The following is a 21,119-nucleotide window of genomic DNA, read 5'->3' as shown; positions in this document are numbered from 1 at the left end:
GTGGAGACCAATAGGAAGTGCAGGCGGTGTGTTTGAAAGCGAGGCCAAAGAGGGTGGGAGCGCGTGCTGCTGGGAGTTGTCGGGAGGCCAGCGGCGCGGGGCTGGGCGCCCTCGGGCAGAGCCGTCATGTCGCACAAACAGATTTACTATTCGGACAAATACGACGACGAGGAGTTCGAGTACCGGTTAGTGCCGGCGCGGGGACTGCAGCCAGGTTGTGCGCCTTGGCCGGAGAGAGCGCAGGAGGAGTTAGTGACCTAGGCCGGGGGCGGCGGGGGAGGGGGGAGGGCTGCCGAGTACGGCCGGCGCGTGCGCAGGAGGCTTGGGTCGGTGGGGGGCGGGGGGGGAATTGGTGCCGTAGCTGAGCGCATGCGCGAAAGGTAAACGGAGGCCGTGAAACAATGAAAGGGCATTTGGGAGCTGGCCGGGTGTTACATAGAAGCGTGTTGGAATTTACCCGTCACTCGCACAGCTTGGTTGGTGCAGGTTAATTTGCCTAGTCGGAGCTGCTCGCTTTTACTGGAATTCCCAAGTCTGCTGGGAGGAGGAAGGTAGCCAAAGCGCAGCCGGAAGTTGTGCTCGCCATGAAAGGGCAGTTCCGTAAGAGCGCCGCTGTCGGCTATTCGTTCATGGAAGAAGAGCAGGAGCGGGGTTGTCAGCCTTGTTTTAGAGAGCGGGTTCGGAGGAAGTGGCTTGAAGACTGTGGACGTAGGTCGATACCCTTCAAATACTTGAGCCTTTATGGCGTGCAGACAGGTTTCAGGTGTTCTGTTAAGGTGCAAGGTAAGCCGTTACGGTAGTTCACGCCTTTAACCTCAGCATTCTGGAAGCCGAGGCTCCAGGACTGTCACAAGTTCCAGCCAGCCTGGACATTAGAATGGAGTCCTGTCTCGAGACAGCAAAGTGTAAAGCAGTGCGTGGTCAGTGCTTCTGACGGGCTTAGAAGTCATGGAGTAAGCTGACTTCAGAAAGAATATGACTTCCGTTGCGCTAGAGCTCAGTACAAGTGTGAGGAGAGCATGCGGTGGAGGGGGACGGTTGGGGAAATTTTGCTTAGAGGAGCCTCCTGAGGTGAGACCCTTAGAACACAGGCAAGAGAAACAATTTGTGAGATAGTTATAGAGTCTAAAATGCTGGCTGGCTGCCAAGGATTGTAAAGACATCCTTGCACTGAATGTGCAAGCGTTTGGATGAGATACTGCCAAGGCCATGAATTTACGTTGAAAAAGAGAGAAGACCAGGTTCTGCATAGGTTGATGTTACACTGGTCTGCATTGCTTGTAATACTTAAAGCGACTTGATAATTTGTATCATCGCTCCTTAACTAGAGAACATAAAATGATTATTAGCTTTCCTGTGACTCTTCACTTGTTCTACATCAGGCACCCTGGAGAACTGGTGTGTATTGACAAATATATAACAATCTTTTTTGGCAAGAGAAACCCAACACCATTTTACTGACATCACCTGGGTCTTAGAAACTAAGCAGGGTCAGGCTGGCTTGTTACTTGGATGGGATGAACAGCCACTTCCTTCTTAGATCCAGTCAACTTTTGTTTTCCAGATCTATAAATAAAACATATACTACGTTTTCATGGCTGGGAAATCAGTAGCTTCATCCCCAAGATGATGTAACTTTTAGCTTAGCGGTGGCATTTTTGTTTAAAGGAGGGGTTTAGTTTTTTTGTTTTGTTTTTGGTCCTGTGCATTGAAGTCACAATTTTGTGCCTGGGACTTGTTAGAATGTAAATTCTTTTCTGACATTTAGACTAGAATTATGGGGGTGGGGGACTTTTCTTGTTATCCCTACAAAGGGAGCATTTTTTCATTGAGCTTGATAAACTCTACCTGAGGTAGTCTGAGTCACACCGGATAACTTTTTTACCATCGACCTTTTGGTTAGGGAAGCATGGGATTTCCTTCCTCTCCACAAAGTAACTTCTTCCTTAACTGGTTGGTCTAGAGTGGGTAAAATGGGTAATCAGCTATAGGACTGTAAGGCCTGGGAAATCAGAGAAAATACAAATATCATCAGTGTGTGATACCCAGGTATTCAAATTGTTCATTAACTTGTATTTTTGATATTCTCTTATAAAAATTTACGGGGGTTGGGGATTTAGCTCAGTGGTAGAGCACTTGCCTAGCAAGCGCAAGGCCCTGGGTTCAATCCTCAAAAAAAAAAAAAAAAAAGAAAATGTCTCTTAATTCCAAGGTACTTTCTTCATAATCATTTGGGTTGGGGATTTAGCTCAAGTGGTAAGGCCCTGGGTTCGGTCCTCAGCTCTGGTAAAAATTTATGAAACCCAGGTTTCTAGCCGCCTCTACCACACAATATTCCACAGTAAGACTATACAAATTCCCTGATAACAGGAACTAGTTACTGTCTTAGCTTTCTTTGTTTTGGTTTGCTTTGGTTTTTGTTGTTTGTTGCTGGTTTTGGTTTTTTGGCTGTACCCCTCAGACAGGGTTTCTCTGTGTAGCCTGGAACTCGAGACCTCCCAAGTGCTGGGATTAAAGGTGTGCACCACCATGCCCAGCTACTTGCTTGTTTTCCCAGATTCTCTCTAGCTCAGAATGGCTTCAAAGCCCTGTAATCCTCCACCCATATCCCTGTGAGTGTCAGCATTACAGGTGTGAGCTTCCTCTTTGCAGGTCAGTGTCTAACGCTGTACTGGGGACTAACACAGACTCATATGTTTCCATTACAGGCATGTCATGTTGCCCAAGGACATAGCCAAGCTGGTCCCTAAAACCCATTTGATGTCTGAATCTGAATGGAGAAATCTTGGTGTTCAGCAGAGTCAGGGATGGGTCCATTATATGATCCATGAACCAGGTCAGTGCGATGTGAGGAAGCTTCATTCTGGCTGAAGGAAGATTACAAACCAAGGCAGTGGAGTGGGGAGGGTATCATTACAGGATTCTTTCCCTAGGTGACTGCAAAGAAATGAGAGCTTTCAAAACTGGGAGTGAAAACATCCAGGAAGACCAGGGACAACCTTCCTGTGAAAAACAACAAAAAACCTGTAGTCTTTAGTTGAGCAGGAGGGGACCCTTTTCAAGACCACATATACTCTGATTATGGCCTCTGCAAATAACTGGCTATGTTCCAAACAAGCACGGGCAAGTTTGTTTCTCGTTAAGACACCGGACACCCCAGGACTGTACATGGCGGGAAGGGCAGGCTTCGGGGCTGCTTCTGCTTATTTCTTAATTTGTTAGGAAGCTGGAGTGGGTGTGGCTGGGGGGACACTGTAGACTGCTTGAATGGTGTTAGTGCTCTTCTTAGAGTTCACTATTCTTTCAGAACCTCACATCTTACTCTTCCGGCGGCCATTACCCAAGAAGCCAAAGAAATGAAGCTGGCGAACCACCTTTCAGCCTCAAGCTTTACGCAGCTGTCCTCACTTCCTACCGTCTTTCCGATAGCGTGACTATGTTGCTTTCTTATTTCTCACTTTGGTATTTAAAGGATGTTCAACACACTGTTTGAATTGCTGGTACTTGCTTTGCTCTGGAGCGGAGCCACCAAAGCCACAGCCCTGTCAGATGAGCGGGACCTCAAAGCCCGACTGTATCCCTCAGGCCACATTCGCCATCTCTCGAGAGCACATGAGAATCCGGTCATGGCTGTTACGGGGATGGTGTGAATTTGCTGTTGTGGTTTTACTGGTGGATATTGTATTTATGGTGACTTATGGGTTTATGTTTCAATGTATTGGAAACTTTCCATTTTATCTGGCAAATCCCTTCCCTGTTACAAACCTTGATTAAAGGAAGTTTTTATAATCTAAAGCTGTGGTACAAGATCGTCCTGTCTCTGTCATTGTGTGCCCCTCTCCCCCATTCCCTCTGAGCCATTCACCCACCTACAAACCAGGTGATGATATGGAATCATTCCGATTCTATGCCTTTCAGCTGGATGGTGGAAACTTGGCTCTTTGCAATAAAGAGATTTAGTTGGATATTGTAATAACTACTTATAATCTATTTTAATTGGACTTATTGTAAAAATATTTCTTCAAGTGCTGCAGAGATGGCTCAGTGGTTAAGAGCACTGGCTGCTCTCCCAAAGGACCCAGAGTCAATTCCCAGCACCCACATGACAGTTCACAACTCTCTGTAACTCCAGTTCCAGGGGATCTGACACCCCCAAGGTACAGTTAAAAAAAAAATCATCTTTAAAAAAATTGCTGAAATTGCAAGGTGGTGGTGGCATACGCCTTTAATCCCAGCACTTAGAAGGTAGAGGTAGGTGGATCTCTGTGAGTTCAAGGCCAGCCTGGTCTACGGAGCAAGTTCCAAGACAAGGCTCCAAAGCTATACAGAGAAACCCTGTCTTCTAGAAAACCCAGTTTTTCTAGAAAAATAAAATAAGCTGGGTGGTGGTGGCGCATGCCTTTAGTCCTAGCACTCGGGGGCAGAGGCAGGTGGATCTCTGTGAGTTTGAGGCCAGCCTGGTCTACCAAGCGAGTTCCAGGAAAGGCGCAAAGCTACACAGAGAAACCCTGTCTCGAAAAACCAAAAAAATAAAATAATTTTTTTTAATGCTGAAATGTATTTTACTCTGATTAGTCTGAGATAATGGTTTTACTGGGACAACCTGGACTTATCAAAGCAAACAAACAGTTTCCTACAGTCAAAAGTTGTTATTTACATATTTCCAACATTTGAAGGCATGCAAAGGTGGGGGGCGGGTAGAGTGTTAGAACTATCTGGACAACAATACAATAGTAATTCTTTAAACCTGAGTTCAATTCCCAACACCCATATTGGGGTGCTCGGAACTGCTGGTAACTCCAGTCCCAAGAGCCTGAACTCTTGTGATCTCTACAAAGACCAAACACCCGGCATACACTCTTAGGCATGGTTTAAAAAAAAAATAATGGTAACAAAAATCCTGGAGTATAGACAGTGTAAGAATGTCAAGCAGGGTGTGGGGATTTAGCTCAATGGTAGAGTGCTTATGTAGCAATCGCAAGGCCCAGTTCGATCCTCAGATCCAAAAAAAAAAAAAGAAACAATGTCAAGCAGAACCTGGCAGTGGTGGCGCACACCTTTTATCCCAGCACTCGGAAGGCAGAGGCAGGTCTACAGAGGAGTTCCAAGACAGCCCAGGCTGTAAACAGAGAAACCCTGTCTCAAAACACTTCAAAAAGGACACTCAGGAGTTATGGCACTAAGCTTTGAGAAAACAGGTATCAACCAGCTGGGCTTTTTGTTTGTTGAGACAGGATTTGCTGTTGCTCTTGCAAAAGATCTGCCTTCAGTCCCCAGCACCCACTGGTGACTCACAACCATCCATAACCACATAACCAGCCTGATGGCCAGAGCGAGTTCCAGGACAGCCAGGGATACACAAACCCAGCTGCAAAAAAAACAAAGAAAAACGCACACACACAGAAAAACTGATTTAGGTTCATTTGGTTTTCTTGAGACAGACACACTATGTAGTCCAGGCTGGGCTTGCCTCTGCCTCTCAAGTGCTGAGATTGAAGGTGTTCACCACTATGCCGAGCTTCAGATTTATGTTGTATGTATCAGTATTTTGCCTGCTCGTATGTATGTTTACGGTGATGATTGTGAGCTACCATGTGAACCCAACCCAGGTCCTCTACAATACAAGAGCAATAAGTGCTCTTAACTGCTGAATCATTTCTCCAAGCCCCCTCAACTCACAAACCAAATGGTGTCCATATCATCAAGAAATGTTCAAAGTGCAAATTCTTGGGCACACTGTTCCATGGTATCCTCAGAATTGGGCTCAGCAATGTGTTAACAAGTTCATCAATGGTTCTAGTGTCCATTTGTTTAGAAAGAAGTCAAATACCACCTTTAATACAATAAAAAGAAATACCATGGGTTTGAGGATTTAACTCAGTGGTAGAGCACAAGGCCCTGGGTTCGATCCTCAGCTCAAAAAATAAAAAAAGGGAAATACCACATATTAGGCAGTATATCCTTAGGCAAATGGGTGTTTGGCGGTGTGATGGTTATCACTGGTTCTCAGGTTGACTATATCTGGAATGAGCTATAATCCAGATGTGGAGTCACGTGGGTCTTTGGGCAGAAAAACAACATGCTGTTAATTGAGACCTTGAGGCTGGAAGGCACACCTTTAATCTGGGCCACACCTTCTGCTGGAATACTATTTAAGGACAATGGAAGAAGTAAAGGTGTTCTTTGCCTGCTTCTCCTCACCTCCGTCAGCCGATCGAGATCCCAGCAGACCAGCTGAGACAGCCAGCCTTACGGGATTGAGCAGCTCCTAGATTCTCATAACTACTGGCCATTGTTGGACTGCAGTCTGTAAGTCATTCTAATAAATTCATATATATACATAGAGATTCATAAGTTCTGTAACTAGAGAACACTGACTAATATAGGTAGGTGATGAGATTTGTTTGCTTTTTATTAATATATCCTTTTAAAAATTATTGTTACTTGCTCATTTTGAGACAGTCTTAACAATGTGGCCTTGGGGGCTGGAGAGATGGCTCAGAGGTTAAGAGCACTGACTGCTCCTCCAGAGGTCCTGAGTTCAATTCCCAGCATCCACATGGTGGCTCACAACCATCTGTAATGAGACCTAGTTCCCTCTTCTGGCCTGCAGGCATATGTAATAAATAAATAAATCTTTAAAAAGATTTAAAAAAAACAAAAACAAAACAACAACGTGGCCTTGGCTAGCCTAGAACTTACTGTGTAGACCAGGCTGGGACTCACAGAGATAGATCTGCCTGCCTCTGCCTTCCCAGTGCTGGGATTAAAGGCGTACGCCACCACTGCCAGCCTAATAACTTTAAACAAATCTATATAATACATTCTGGTCACACCCAGCCCCCTCCCCCATCCCGGTTTTCCTTTTCTTTTTAGGCTGGTTTTTGGTTTTTTTTGTTTTTTGTTTTTTTTTTTTGTATGTGGAGCTGAGGATCGAACCCAGGGCCTTCATTCAGTGTAGCATTGTAAAATTATTCGGCACCCTTTTCCCCCTTCTGAAACTGCATCCAATATATACTTTGGTTTTTTCAATCCTGGGATATGAACCCAGATTCTCACAATGTTAGACCAGTGCTCACCACTAGGCCACATCACCAACATGTTCCCCACGTTAAGAGATTTGAAGGGAGCTGGCGCCACCGCATACCTTTAATCCCAGCAATCGGGAGGCAGGTGGATCTCTGAGTTCAAGGCCAGCCTGGTCTACAGAGTGAGTTCCAGGACAGGTTCCAAAGCTACACAGAGAAACCCTGTCTCAAAAAACAAAAAACAGGGCTGGAGAGGTGGCTCAGAGGTTAAGAGCACTGGCTGCTCTTCCAGAGGTCCTGAGTTCAGTTCCCAGCAACCACATGGTGGTTCACAACCATCTGTAATGATATATGGCACCCTCTTCTGTATACATAATAAATAAATTTAAAAAAAAAAAAGGAGAGAGAGATTTGAAGGGATTTTGTGGAGTAAAATATGGCCAGCTGGAGTTTAGCATGCCTCCAAGTCACAGCTGAAATTCCTAGGGGAAATGCAGATCTCAGCCCCCATCCAAACCTGCTGGATCATAATTTACACGCTAAAGACATCGTAGGGCTCCTGAGATGGTTCAACAGGTAAAAGGTACAGCCGTTGCCACCCAAGTCGACAGCCTGAGTTCGATCCAAGGGCTCACATGAAAGGAGAGAACTGGCCTCCTCCCTACACCTACAACGACAGTAAAAACTTTAAAAAGGATCCAGATGATTAGTTTATAAACTATTTTCTTTCCCCAGCACCACAAAGGGTGGCGGGGCACTGAAGCAGGAATAAGATAGGACGATGTGAGTACTCAAAGTGGGTACAAGACAAGCCTACCCACCCGGCCTATCACTGAGAAGTATTATACACGAGAATCGAATTACACCTGTTCTGGAGGGGGGGGGGGACAGGAAAAGTGTTGTGGTTTTTGTTTGTTTTTGTTTTTCGAGACGGGTTTTCTCTGTGTAGCTTTGGTGCCTTGTTCTGTCCCGTGTTGGACCAGGCTGGCCTCGAACTTACCAGAGATCTGCCTGGCTCTGCCTCCTCAGTGCTGGGATTAAAGGCATGTGCCACCACCGCCCTGAAAGGGTTCTTAACTTTTAATGTCAAAGAACTTTAAGTAATTTTTTTCCCTTTATACTAGAAACAAAGGTCCACACCTTGCCCCTCACACCCGGCGCAATATCCATCCCAGAGACTCAGGCGGGGAGGGAGTATGGCAGAAACATGTCTTGAGCTCTCCTTGAACCTTAAATTTTAAGAGGCAAAGCCGGACGGTATCAGACGCCTGTAATCTCAGCACTTGGGAAGCAGAGGCAGGTGGATCTCTTGAGTTCGAGGCCAGCCTGGTCTACAGAGTGTGTTCCAGGACAGACAGGGCTACACAGAGAAACCCTGTCTTGAGAAATAAGAGGGGCGGTCTTTTGACGTCAATATCAGCTCCAGACCCCTTAGCCTAGAACTAGCCTCAGCTAATGAAAACAGTACACAGGATAAAAATGCAGCGAGGCCTGGTAGCGCACGCCTTGAATGCCAGCACTCTGCAGGAAGAGGCAGAGTTCGAGGCCAGGCTGATCTAATCAAGTAAGTTCCAGGGCCGTATACTGGGCCCTGCCTAAATGTATTTTAGTATTTGAATGAAACAGAATCAGACCTTCATTTTCTTCCAGTACTAAACAAGTGGCACCGACTGTCGGTCCTTCACGAACCTCCCAGCAAGCCCTTTTCACGTCCCAAACCCTAAGTCCCGCCCTCCACGGGCAAAGACCAGGCCCCTATCTTTATTTCCGGGCAGCGATGACCACGTGGTGTTACCAATAACAACTCAGCTTTTCCTTCAGCCTCTAGATAATTCGCGTAAGCGACTGCCAGCTAGACCAATAGGACCATTGATAGGAATAAGCAACAGCCAGAATAACCAATCAGCATGAAGTATTGTAAGGCGGGACTTTGAGTACGGAAGCTGTCGTAGGACACGCGGGAAGGAAAGAGTGAAGGACCCTGAGAAGGGGCAAAATAGGCAGGTGCAATGATACGAGGTCAGTGCTCTGAAACCTGGTGAGATAAACAGATTTCGGGCTAGAAAGGGTGCAGAAGTAGGTTGAGTTCTAGTCGGTGGCGGGGGTGGAGGGAGAGAAGGGATGCATTTAAAGGGGCCCGAGGCCCAGAATAAGGTAGACATTTAAAGGGACAGGTGACCCGAAGAGAAGAGAGACATTTAAAGGTGCAGATAACCCAGACAGAACAAATTCCAGACCTGCTCGGCAGACGGAGATATCTAAAGTGGTAGGTCTTGGAAGAACGTGGCACGCTTTTTTAGGAGCCTGGGGCTTGAGCATACGTTAAAGAGGCCGAAGAAAAGGAAGATTGAGCCTTCCTCTAAGAAGGAAGGTACACTTCTGCCCTCTCCGTTGTCTTTTCTGGCTCTCCCAGGTTCCCTTGACCCCCGACTCTGTATTCATTCTATGGCACTCAGTGTCCTGTAGACCTGGCGGCCCCTCAGTGCTTACGGCCCCTATTTGGGGTTCTGAGTGGCTACTGGAGAGCCTTGCAAAAGAGCAGAGAGGGCAAGACCATGGCATCTAGGGCCTCTCAACTTCCTCCAGGACGCAGCGTGACGGCGGGCATCATCATTGTTGGAGATGAGATCCTGAAGGTGTGTCTAGAACTGAAGAGGGGAAGGGCGTGGTGATCTCTTACTGTGGGCTTTCTGGTGAAAGGTGGTGAACCGGGGTGGGAATCCTCTTGCTTGTCAAATGGGGCCCTGTAGTGAGTCTCAACATATTGAAGGAAAAGTGACCCTCCTGTTTTCCTGTTGAAGGATGGGGAGCGACTTCCCTACAACTTACGATGTGGGGAGAGCCACCCAACAATTACAGTAGGAACAGTAAGTAGCGGAAGCACCGGTGTAATTAATGTGTATCCAGCCTATTGGCAAGTTATTCAAAGAGCTCAACAGACTGGATAGGCGAGCTAGAAGGAAGGTACTAGAAGAGAGGACTCTATTCTGGATGATCAAGGGTGTTACCAGAGGATACGGCAGGCATGGGTTTGTACCAGTAATTTTGTCCTGATCTTTTTTAGTGTTTACCAGAAGCTGGCATGTACTTATATATTACATGTGGCCTCACAAACTCCAACAATTCCATGAAGTTGGGATTTTTATTACAAATCACATTAGATTATGAAACAGCCTCAGAGAGGTGAGAAACTTGCCCAAGGTCACAAGCCTACAAAGTGCTAGAAGCATGGTGGTGCACACCTTTAGTCCCAGCACTTGGAAGGCAGAAGCAGGTGGATTTCTGTGAGTTTGAGGCCAGCCTAGTTTACATAATGACCTCCAGGACAGCCAGGACTACACAGAGAGACCCTGTCTCAAAATAACAAATAAAAGGGAAAAAATGGTAGAGATGGAATTCTAGCCCAATTCTTACTCCAGAGCACAAACTTTCTGAGACAGGATCTGACTGAGTAGCCCTGGCTGTCCTGGAACTCACTATGTAGACCAGACTGGCCTCGAACTCACAAAGATCCACCTGGCTCTACCTCCGGGGTACTGGGATTAAAGATCTGTACCACTATGCCTAAAGGTTTTTATTTTATGTTTATGTGTCTCTGTGTGTATCCGAGAATGCCCACAGAGGCCAGAAGGAGGTATGAGATTCCTGGCGTGGGACGTAAGGCTACTGTGAGCTGCCCAGTGCCAGTGCTGGGGACCAAGCCTAGGAAAGCAGCAAGCACTCTTCACTGCTGAGCTCTCTCTCTCTCCAACTCCAGAATGTAAACGTTCTCATTTCTTTTATTTTGAGATTGAGACAGGGTCCAACACAAACTCTTAACTTGTCATCCCTCTGTGGAGAAGTAGATGTTAAGCTAAGAAAGAAGACAGGGCACACAACATAGCCAGCCTTTAATGATTACAAAAGAATTTGAACTTTATTCTGTATGCAGTTGGAAACAACACGTGTTTTTTGAGCCCAGAAGTGATTCAGTGATCACAGTGGCACATTAGAAAGGTTCCTTAGGGTTGGGGATTTAGCTCAGTGGTAGAGCGCTTGCCTAGCAAGCGCAAGGCCCTGGGTTCGATCCTCAGCTAAAAAAAAAAAAAAAAAAAGAATAGAAAGGTTCCTTAGAAGACAGGGAACGGAGCATAGTGGCTGGAGGCTGTCAGCATTGTCCAGGGGAAAGATGCTAAGACCCAACCTAAAGGAAGTGAGAACAGCAAAGAGAGAAGGTGCTGAGGATTTTCAGAGGTAGGATTGACAACGTAAAAGGCCTGGCTGACCATGGGCAGTGTCTGGGATGCCACTGAGCCAAACAGCAATACCCAGGGACGTGGTGAGACTGCCCAATAGGCACTTGAAGCCAGGGACTAAAACTAAAGCTGTTAGGGTTGGTGACGAGGTCGAAAGAGCCACACAGACTTCATGATTGAGTTTATAAAGGTATCAGGATCGAACTGCAGAATTGACAACCAAATCTAAATGCAAGTGAGGCCAGGATGAATGAATGGGTAGCAAAGCAGCCCCAAGGAGGGTCCCCTCTTCTCTCCATTCAAATGGGCTTTCTCATTCCTCTTCCCATTCCAGGCTCCTTGGCAGCCTAAGGAGGTACCCCCAAACAGAGCACCCCACCACTAGACAGATGTAGCTCTCCCCGCTCTGCCCTTCATCCCCCAGCACTGACAGTCTCCTTCCTCCGATCCTAGGGACACACTCAAGACACCAACACTTACTTTCTGTGCCGGACACTGCGCTCCCTGGGGGTCCAGGTTTGCCGAGTCTCTGTTGTACCTGATGAGGTGGCCACCATTGCAGCTGAGGTCACCTCCTTCTCCAGCCGCTTCACTCATGTCCTCACCGCAGGAGGCATCGGCCCCACTCATGACGATGTAACATTTGAGGCAGTGGCACAGGCCTTTGGGGAGGAGCTCAAACCACATCCTGAGCTCCAAGCAGCCATCAAAACCCTAGGAGGGGAGGGTTGGGAGAAGCTGTCGCTGGTACCCTCCTCTGCCCGCCTGCATTATGGCACTGATCCTCGCACTGGCCAGCCCTTCAGGTTCCCGCTGGTCTCTGTCCGAAACGTCTACCTCTTCCCAGGAATTCCGGAGCTGCTGAGGCGAGCCTTGGAGGGACTGAAAGGACTGTTCCAAAACTCAGCTGTGCAATTCCACATGAAGGAGTTGTACGTGGCTGCTGCCGAGGGCTCTATCGCCTCCGTCCTGACTGAGGCCCAGGCCCACTTTGGACGTAGGCTTAACCTGGGCTCCTACCCTGATTGGGGCAGCAACTACTACCAGGTGAAGCTGATTCTAGACTCTGAGGAAAAAGAACCCTTGGAGGAATGCCTGGCCTATCTGACAGCACATCTGCCTCAGGGATCACTGGTCCCCTACCTGCCCAATGCTGTTGAGCAGGCTAGTGAGGCTGTATACAAACTTGCTCAGTCAGGTAGGAGTCTCCTTGGGGAAGGCAGTGTGGACCAGAGTCTGGGTTCTCCGCTAGGTCTAGAAATGCTTGTAGAGGGCTCCCCACAGCCAGGGAAAAGTAGAAGAGGGTTGCTGTTGACCCGTGCATTCTTCCAGTAACTACTGATCACCCCATTTCACCGGCACTCTGATGGGTGTTGGGGTTGTTCCAGCTTCTCAGAACAGGTGTGCACTACCTTGAGGAGTAATGGCTCAACAAAATGGGTTAGCTGCAAACAGGTGATTGTAGGTGAGATGTGAGGCGGAAGCGGATTCCACCCCAAGGATAGCAGCTTTGACCTTGGGTCAGAGAAAGGGTCCTTGAACCAAAGACAAAAACCTGAGAGACCAGGATTTGGTTAGACCTGGAGGTGGGTGAGAACAGTGTGAAAGGAGGCTGGAAGAAAGCAGATGGAGCTGCAGAGGATGAAAGGAAACCTGAACACCCCATCCCCCCACCCCTCAGTCCCTGCCCCAGAGGCAAGACTAAAACCAAGGTCATGTGAGGTGGGGCTGAGTAGCAGGCAGGGAGACAGACAAGGCAGGACACCATGAAAGAGTTTGGATTCAATCCCCGAACACTGGGAAGATAGTGAAAACTTTTAAGCAAGGGTAACATGACTTCTGTGACAGCCATGTTTACCTAGTTGACACTCTCTTCCCTGCCTGTATGGTAGGATCTTCTCTGGGGAAAAAGGTAGCAAGTGCCCTACAGACCATTGAGACTGCCCTCGATAGATACCACCTCTCCAAGCTCTGTGTCGGTTTCAATGGTGGCAAGGACTGTACTGCCCTCCTACACCTCTTCCATGCAGCTGTGCAGAGGTAAGCCTACCCCTGGGAGCTAAGGTTCCAGAAATACCTACTCAAAACCTCCAGCTCTCAATCCCAGAAAGGGAAAAAGTGTGCACAGGTGGGGCTTGGGAAGAAGGTAGCTGGGTAGTCGAGCACGACCATCACCCCCCCCCCCCCAGTATTTATTGAGCATCTATCTGATGTATGTCTGACCCTGGGTTTAGGTGTGTAGTCACCAACCACCCACACACACACACAGGGAAGTCACAGTTGTGCAGGTGAGAGTTACCAGAAGTCATATGACCTGGCATGGTAGCAGCCTAGCAGTCGGACGAGGCAGTGACGGTGCCTCATCTGAACTCAGGAACTGGAGACTAGCCTAGGGAGTGTTTGCTCTGTGTATGCACCTCATATGAGCCTTGTCAGAAGAGGGCTACCTTATCTCGGGAAAAAAAAAGGGGGGGTTTGAGGAGAAAGTGGTGGGATGGTGGGTGTTGATCCTAGGAGCCAAACAGGATACTGAACTCTGGAGAGCACCTTTGCTGTCCACCCTGGCAAGTCTGGATCCCTACTCTCCCCAGGAAATTTCCTGATGCTCCAAAGCCTCTCCAGATCCTGTACATCCATAGCATCTCGACTTTCCCCGAGTTGGAACAGTTTCTGCAAGACACCATCAAGAGGTATTGGGACCTGGAAGTCTGGGCTCCATGAGGGCCTTGGCAGTACCTACTCTGACCTTCATCTCCATCCTCTTCCTTCCTAAGGTATAACCTGCAGGTGTTGGAAGCTGAGGGTGACATGAAGCAGGCCCTGGGTGAGCTTCAGGAAAGGCACCCCCAGCTGGAGGCTGTCCTCATGGGCACCCGGCGGACTGACCCCTACTCCTGTAGCCTCAGCCATTTCACTCCCACCGACCCTGGCTGGCCTTCATTCATGCGTGTCAACCCACTGCTGGTAATGCCACAGGATGTCTGCTTGGTCCCTCTGTGCCATCCCCTTGCCCACTGGGAGGAGGCTAGAGCCCAGGGGTTCCGTCTCCCAAGGGAGGCAGGGCCTTTGTTCATTCACCCTTTTGACCAGTATTGAGCAGTAATTGAGTGACAGGCATTGTGCTTTTCACTGTGGTCGAAACAGTGGCCTGGGCCTATGCTAGCCAGTATTATAGTAGTCATGTGTTCATACTTGAACTGGAATTGAAATGAAATCTAGATCATGGGGCTAAGGATGTAGCTCATTTGATACAGTGCTTGCCCAGCACACCTGAAAATCATGTCTGGTGGCTCATGCCTATGATTCCACCCTTCAGGAGAATTAGAGGTTCAAGGCCAGAGCTGGCAAGATGGCTGGGCCAGTAAAGGCACCTGCTGCCAAATCTGATGACTTCACTTTGATCTCCAGGACCCAGATGGTAGAAGAAAAGAGCTGACTCCCACAGCTTGCCCTTTGACCCCACACACACCCACACACACACACACACACACAACTTTTTAAGGTTCAAGATAAGTAAGTCTTGGCTACGTTGTGAGTTTGAGGCCAGTCTGGGCGTATGAGACCCTGTTTCAAAAATAGAAAGGAAAAGACACACATGATTAAGACCACTGAGAAGCTGAAGAAAGATGACTGTGTGAGTTCAAGCCCGGCCTGCACTGCATAGTGACTTCTGTAGTGAGTCACAGCCAGCTGGGTAAAACACTGTCTAAAGCAAACAAAAGCCCTGAACTTTACTTCAAAAGGTGAAATTTATGGCATGTGATTCATAATGTCATTTTTTTTTTTTTTTGATAAAATTTAAAAGTAAGTTCTTAGGTCTGGGGTGGGCTCAGTTGGTAGAGTACTTGCCTAGCCTGTCCAAGGCTCTAGGTTCAACCCCCAGCACCACATAAACTGGGATGGAGCTCAGGCGGTGGAGTGCTTCCCTGGATCCACAAAGTCCTGGTTCAGTGTCTAGCCACCTACCCAAGGCCGCCCACCACCCACCTGCCTTCTAGCTCACCACTCTAGGTGTACATACGTACGTACCCCTGGGGACTTGGGAGTGGTATGAGGGACAGAAGTTCAGGTCATTCCCAGCTGTAGAGTGGGTGCAAGGCCAGCCTGAGATGTGTAAGACATGCCTAGTGGTGCACACCTCAGCTCCCAGCAGGTGGGAAAATGAGGCAAGAGGACGGCCATCTTGAGAACTGCATGAACTACATAGTAAGACCCTGCCAGGAGGAGAGGAGAAAGGCCCTTTTTAAACAAATATGTGTATGGGCGTTTTGCCTGCATGTATGTCTGAGTACCGAGTGCACACCAGGTGCTCGAGTTGGCTAGAAGAGAATGTCAGATTCCCCGGAACTAGAGTTCCCGATGGTTGTGAGCCACCATGTGGGCGCTAGGATTTGAACCTGGGTCCTCTGTGAGAACAATCAGTGCGGTTAACTCGTGAGCCATTTCTCCAGACCAAAAACTGACTTCTTAAGTCCTACTAGCTACATGCCCGCAATAAGACACAATATGGGGTTAGATACTTCCACTGTGGCAGAAAGCTCTAGACTTAAACACAGTCCTCCCGCATCCTAGAGCTTCCACCACAGGGGCAGGTGGCTGTGGAATGGGGACCGGCAGGGGGTGAGGACTTTCTCCAGCTCTCTCCTTAAAACCTGCCTACACAGAGCACAGTACAGCAGAGATGGGATAGCAAGCCTTCTCCAAGGCCAAGGGGGACAAAAGTACCTTTGGTGGGTCCGTCCCCAGGATGGCAGTGGTAGGTGTGAGGAGACTTCTAATGACCAATTGTCATTTCCCAGGACTGGAGCTACAGAAACATCTGGGATTTTCTGCGTCAACTGTTTGTCCCATACTGTATCCTGTACGACCGAGGGTAAGGCTGTTGTGTGGGGGTGGGGGGTGGGGGGTGAGAGGATGCTGGGATAAGGAGAACCCACCTGTTATCCACCATGTGCTCCTGTTTCAACACTCCAGGTACACATCACTGGGGAGTCAGGAGAACACAGTGCAGAACCCAGCCCTGAAGTGCCTGAGCCCAGGAGGGCGCCCCATCTACCGTCCAGCGTACCTGCTGGAGAACGAGGACGAGGAAAGGAATTCCCGCACATGATCTTACGCCAGCTGGGGCTAAGACGGAGGGAAGGGAGCAGGCCTGGGAAATATGGGCTGTCTTGTCAGTAAACCGTACCTCACACACTGGTGTTGGTGCCTGTTGCTCCGGCTGTACCTTCCTGCTTCAAGGTCAAGGGAAGCAGGATTGGACCGAGGCTGCCAGCTCTGAACTGGCAGTGGTCACTCTGGCCCAAGAGTCCAGCAGAACGTCCCGGAAAGGAGCTGCTAGGGATGACTCTGTCAGCCTTAGCCAGAGCTACCAGACGGGAGAAGGCAATCAGGACTGCCTGCCTGCCTGGAAGGGAAGTTGAACTCTCCTCACTGGGGAGGGTGAAAGATGAGAGGCCAAGCCCCCCTTCTAACCACCACCATCCCTGTCCATGGGGCTGACTCAGCCTGTTCCAAGGCCCAGAACCATCTTTTGCTAGACCCCAGAGCCTTTGTCTCTAGTCATGAGGTCTGAGGGGTGGGGACAGTGGATAAAAGGCCCCAGCGGCAGCGTCCACACCCTTCCACTGAGCTGCTGTCCGCATGAAGCCACCAATGCAACCCCTAACCCAGGCCCTGCCCTTCTCTCTTGGAAATGTCCTTCGAGGAACTGGTCTCCAGGTGCCGGTCGTTAAGATGGGCACAGGGTGGGAGGGTTTACATCGAACCCTGAAGGAAGTTGCCTACATCCTCCTCTGTTGTTGGTGTATCAAGGAACTGCTGGATTAGCGGTATTGGGGACCATCTGTCACCCCTGACACCCAGACCTGCATCCCTCAGGTGGGACGGGGAGGGTAGCCATCGGGAGGTGTGGCTGCAGCTTCTGTGGTAGAACCTGCAGCCCAGCTCTCCCATCTTTTCTGTAGCTCTAAGACTCCCGGAGCCAGCTGCCTCTCGACAAGGATGGCCTCAACAAGTGAAGGGGGAAATATGGACCCTGCTTTGAGTTGTCCGTCTGTCTGACCTGCCTCATCCTGGGGCACCCATCTCCAGCTCCCGTCTCTGGTGTACTTCCGGTAGGCACGAGCTTGGCTTGCTGGCTAAGACTCCAACAAGATTGCAGCAGGATCTAGTACTCTTCAAAATTGGCACAGTGGGCCCACCAACTCAGATGATTAATCTTACCATGTACTTGAAGAACCAGGAGTGGACTGCCCCTAAGACCTCTGATAATCACTGATCTACACATATAATAAATGAGCCTTGAGGCCAAAAATTCTAAACGTCTAAGGGGAATGGGGGCAAGCATGCCCAGAAACGGCTTTAGAGCCAGGGCGCCGGGCAAGGAAGAAGGGTGGATCTCTGGAGAAGTGAGACTGAGAACCAGGTTTGCTGACTCTGGTGCTGGGATAGAAGAGGCAAACAGAAGGGCCAGGTTCCTCCCAGCCTCTGTGTAGGGTGGGCAGAATGGATAGAGCCGTATTCTCTGAGGCCTGGGGTACACCTCCTTCAGGACACAGTCTGAGGAGGTAGGCTGACTCCTCACTTCCCCTCAGCTGCCACCAGCATACGCTCTCCTTCCATCAAGAGCAGTTGATGGACGGGTGGTGGTGGCGCATGCCTTTAATCCCAGCACTCGGAGACAGAGGCAGGCGGATCTCTGTGAATTCGAGGCCAGCCTGATCTACAGAGTGAGTTCTGGGAAAGGTACAAAGCTACACAGAGAAACCCTGTCTCAAAAAAAAAAAAAAAAGAGCGGTTGATGGACAAGTATAGAATTGGTTCACAGCCTCACCTACTCATACCCCCGTCCTCTCTCTTAGCTGGCCTAGCCATCGCCCACCTCTCTCACCTGCAACACTGACCTGGAGGTCATGCATAGTTCCTCTCCTCCCTCTCTGGAACCAGCTCTTCTTAACCCTTTTCCTGTCAACTCCCTTTCCTCTGAGCCTTTTTGGGTTTTGTGTATTGTTTGGTTGTCCGGTTGGTTGTTTGAGTTGGTGTTGGGGACTGAACCCAGGGCTTTGCACCTACTGAACATGCTATGCCTGACTTTTGTTATCATGTGGATACTATGTACACTAGCTGTGGTGACCCAGACTAGCTAGCTTCAGCACTTGGGAAGCAGAGGCAAGCAGATTTTGAGACCAACCTGATCTACACAGCAAGTTGCCAGGGCTACACAGTGAGACCCTCTCTAAAATAAATAAATGAATAAATACGTTTGTTTGTTGTTTGTTGTTTGTTTTTCAAGATGGGGTTTCTCTGTGTAGCAGAGTCCTGGCTGTCCTGGAACTCACTTTGCAGACCAGGCTGGCCTGGAACTCACAGAGATCTGACCGCCTCTGCCCTCCGAGTGCTAGGATTGCTGGGCGGTGGTGGCACATGTCTTTAATCCCAGCACTCGGGAGGCAGAGCCAGGCGGATCTCTGTGAGTTCAAGGCCAGCCTGGTCTCCATAGAGAGTTCCAGGAAAGGTACAAAGCTACACAGAGAAACCCTGTCTGGAAAAACAAAAACAAAACAAAACAACACAAACCAAGTGCTAGGATTAAAGGTGTGCCACCACATCCAGCATAAATAACTAAATACTTTGTAAAGAAATACTATATGCCTGGGTGCTCAGGAAGCTGGGACAGGAATATCACCAGTACATCACCATCCTGGCTGTGTACTTCCAAGTGATCCATGGCTACATAGGAAATCTGTCTTAAAAAGAAATAGAATTTGAGATACAGTGGAATGCTGCTTGCCTAGCATGGGCAAGGCTCTGTAATCCCCAGCAAGGTGTGTGTGTGTTAGAGAGAGAGTGTGTGTGTATGTGTGTCTGGCCGGGTAATATGCCTAAAGTTAAGAATTCTAAAAATGCTAGAGTGGTGGCCCATGTCTATAATCCAAGCATTTGGAAGACTGGGGGGATATGTGCAAAGACTATCTTCATTCAACAAATACAACTGTCTACCGTATACCAGTGTGGGTGCTTTGGGTAAACAGGAACCGATTCCTACCTGTGGAGCTAGTTAGTATTCTCCTAGGCGGGAAACCCCATCAAACTGTAGTTAAGTAGACAGACATTATTTGGTGATGGAGAAACAGGAAAGTGATCTGGAGGTGAATGTAAGCCAAGACATGTAGGGTAAGTTAGAGCTTGAGCTTTTGATTTGATTTTTGAGTCAGGCTCTCACTCTGTAATCCTAGCTGCCCTCAAACTGGTGGCAATCCTCCTGCCTCAGCCTCCCCAGTCCTGGGATTAGAAGGATAAGCCACCATATCTGCTCAGGACCCCTCTAAACACCTGAAACATGCAGGTCAGAACTGGTTCCTTCTGAGCCCTCCCTCTCCCCACACACCTCCCCAACACCCCCACCCCAGCACTGCAGAAGGAGTAAGGTCTGACTCATGCGGCCAAAGAGTCCACCTTCCCACTGACAGGGACTCTCCTTCCTCTAGGGTCTGCATCCGGCCTGGCCTGCTGCCTTCTTTTCCTCCAGGTCCTACTCGATTTAAGCTGGGCAGTGTCTAGAAGTGGACCCCAGAGTCTGAGGGCTGAACACAAAGGCTCTTGCCAGAGGAGAGGATGCTAGGCAGACTCCTAGGGAAGTGGTGGACACAGGAAGCAGGGGCCCCGGCTGTGGGCTCTGGTGGGATAGGGCGTGGGGAGCTGGGGGAGGGACTAAAGACTGACAAGGAGGGCAGCAGCTGGAAAGGCTTTAGTGGAGACATGTCACAGTCTGGACACACTTTCTAGAGTAGATGATGCTTTGTCTCTTCTCACAAACATCTACTTCAAGCTGGGCGTGGCAGCTCATGTTTACAATTTAGTACCTGGGAGGTGAAAACAAGAGGATTACCTCCAGTTTGGGGCTAACCTGGGCTACATAGTAAATTCAAAACCAGCCTGGGCTAAAGAGTGAACAACCCTGTCTCAAACAAAACAAAATAGTTGTTTTTGTTTGTTTGTTTATTGGTTTTACAAGACAGTGTTTCTCTGGGTATCCCTGGCTACTTGAAACTTATTCTATAGACCAGGCTGACCTTGAACTCACAGAGATCCACCTGCCTCTGCTTCCTGAGTGCTGAGATTGAAGGCGTGTGCCACCACTGCCCGGCTGACAAAACAAACAAATAAATAAATAAACTAAAACTCAATATGTAGCTTTGTCCAGCCTGGAACTCACTATGTAGACGAGGCTAGCCTCATAGAAATCTGCCTGTCTTTGCTTCCCAAGTGCCTGGCTCAAGTTCGTTGGGGTTTTTTTGTTAAGTATACTTTGAGAAATAAAAAAAGTATGCTGTAGGGGTGAGAAAATGGCTCAGTGGATAAAGGTGCTTGCTGTCAATCCCCAGACACACATGATGGAAGGAGAAAACCAACTCTGCAGGCTGTCCTCTGACCTCCACACTTGTGTGTCTGTGTGCTTAGGAGCAAAGGTACACCAAAAAAGTAGGCAGGCTTGAGCGTGGTGAAACCCTGTCTCAGAACTGAATAACAAACACACATACACACACAGAGCAAAAGTACGCAAGAGAACGATAAAGATAATGATATCACATTAATTTGAATAAACAGGCCCAAAGAGGTGAAGTGATTCATCCTCAGAACAGAAGGACAATGTTCTTTAACAGAACAAACATTCGGTGAACCCACATTTTCAGATCTCAACTTTACGGCTGCCAGGCTGGTAGCACATGCTATTTTCCCCTAGTCATTTTGGAGGCTGACTCTGGAGCCCACTTATTTTATCCTAAGAGTTGGAGAACAGCATGGGCACTATAGTAAAGCTCCTGTCTAAACAATAAAAAAGAAGACAAGACAG

At 48.6% G+C, this 21,119-nt stretch overlaps 3 protein-coding genes across 7 annotated transcripts; all 3 read left to right on the top strand.

Moving 5' to 3' along the window:
• Positions 1–52: 52 nt before the first annotated feature.
• Positions 53–3,795, top strand: Cks1b (CDC28 protein kinase regulatory subunit 1B). Of its 2 annotated transcripts, XM_036189781.1 has the most exons (3): positions 53–185; positions 2,709–2,836; positions 3,308–3,795. In XM_036189781.1, the coding sequence occupies exons 1-3, from the start codon at positions 127–129 to the stop codon at positions 3,358–3,360; spliced, it is 240 nt and encodes a 79-aa protein (XP_036045674.1). In that variant the 5' UTR covers positions 53–126; the 3' UTR covers positions 3,361–3,795. The 2 variants fall into 2 exon arrangements, with proteins under 2 accessions (XP_036045674.1, XP_036045675.1); XM_036189782.1 differs by lacking the exons at positions 53–185; positions 3,308–3,795 and adding an exon at positions 483–783 and having other exon boundaries at positions 2,709–2,770.
• A 5,177-nt stretch (positions 3,796–8,972) lies between these two features.
• Flad1 (flavin adenine dinucleotide synthetase 1) lies at positions 8,973–16,873 on the top strand. 4 transcript variants are annotated; one of them, XM_036190507.1, is made up of 8 exons: positions 8,973–9,047; positions 9,442–9,664; positions 11,717–12,461; positions 13,156–13,303; positions 13,855–13,953; positions 14,038–14,227; positions 16,063–16,136; positions 16,238–16,873. In XM_036190507.1, exons 2-8 carry the CDS (start codon positions 9,584–9,586, stop codon positions 16,371–16,373), a joined length of 1,473 nt encoding a protein of 490 aa, XP_036046400.1. In that variant the 5' UTR covers positions 8,973–9,047; positions 9,442–9,583; the 3' UTR covers positions 16,374–16,873. The 4 variants fall into 4 exon arrangements, with proteins under 4 accessions (XP_036046400.1, XP_036046399.1, XP_036046398.1 ...); XM_036190506.1 differs by having other exon boundaries at positions 8,973–9,294; XM_036190504.1 differs by lacking the exon at positions 8,973–9,047 and adding an exon at positions 9,830–9,895 and having other exon boundaries at positions 9,523–9,664; positions 16,238–16,457.
• Positions 16,874–16,896: 23 nt separating this feature from the next.
• Positions 16,897–17,953, top strand: LOC118585684 (lens epithelial protein). Its single transcript, XM_036190509.1, has 2 exons — positions 16,897–17,143; positions 17,230–17,953. Exon 1 carries the CDS (start codon positions 16,907–16,909, stop codon positions 17,090–17,092), a length of 186 nt encoding a protein of 61 aa, XP_036046402.1. The 5' UTR covers positions 16,897–16,906; the 3' UTR covers positions 17,093–17,143; positions 17,230–17,953.
• The last annotated feature ends 3,166 nt before the right edge of the window (positions 17,954–21,119 follow it).

The sequence above is a fragment of the Onychomys torridus genome, chromosome 6 (genome assembly GCF_903995425.1).
Source record: "Onychomys torridus chromosome 6, mOncTor1.1, whole genome shotgun sequence".
Lineage (NCBI taxonomy): Eukaryota > Metazoa > Chordata > Mammalia > Rodentia > Cricetidae > Onychomys > Onychomys torridus.
This window is presented reverse-complemented; position numbering and strand designations above follow the sequence as displayed.

Excerpts from the sequence above, each read along its gene's own strand:
- Flad1 (XM_036190504.1), top strand. The coding sequence starts at position 9,584 with ATGGCATCTAGGGCCTCTCAACTTCCTCCAGGACGCAGCGTGACGGCG. Across the intron at positions 9,665-9,829 it reads TTGGAGATGAGATCCTGAAG|GATGGGGAGCGACTTCCCTA; the intron begins GTGTGTCTAGAA and ends TTCCTGTTGAAG. Across the intron at positions 13,304-13,854 it reads TTCCATGCAGCTGTGCAGAG|GAAATTTCCTGATGCTCCAA; the intron begins GTAAGCCTACCC and ends TACTCTCCCCAG.
- LOC118585684 (XM_036190509.1), top strand. The coding sequence starts at position 16,907 with ATGAAGCCACCAATGCAACCCCTAACCCAGGCCCTGCCCTTCTCTCTT.
- Cks1b (XM_036189781.1), top strand. The coding sequence starts at position 127 with ATGTCGCACAAACAGATTTACTATTCGGACAAATACGACGACGAGGAG. Across the intron at positions 186-2,708 it reads GACGAGGAGTTCGAGTACCG|GCATGTCATGTTGCCCAAGG; the intron begins GTTAGTGCCGGC and ends TTTCCATTACAG. Across the intron at positions 2,837-3,307 it reads TTATATGATCCATGAACCAG|AACCTCACATCTTACTCTTC; the intron begins GTCAGTGCGATG and ends CTATTCTTTCAG.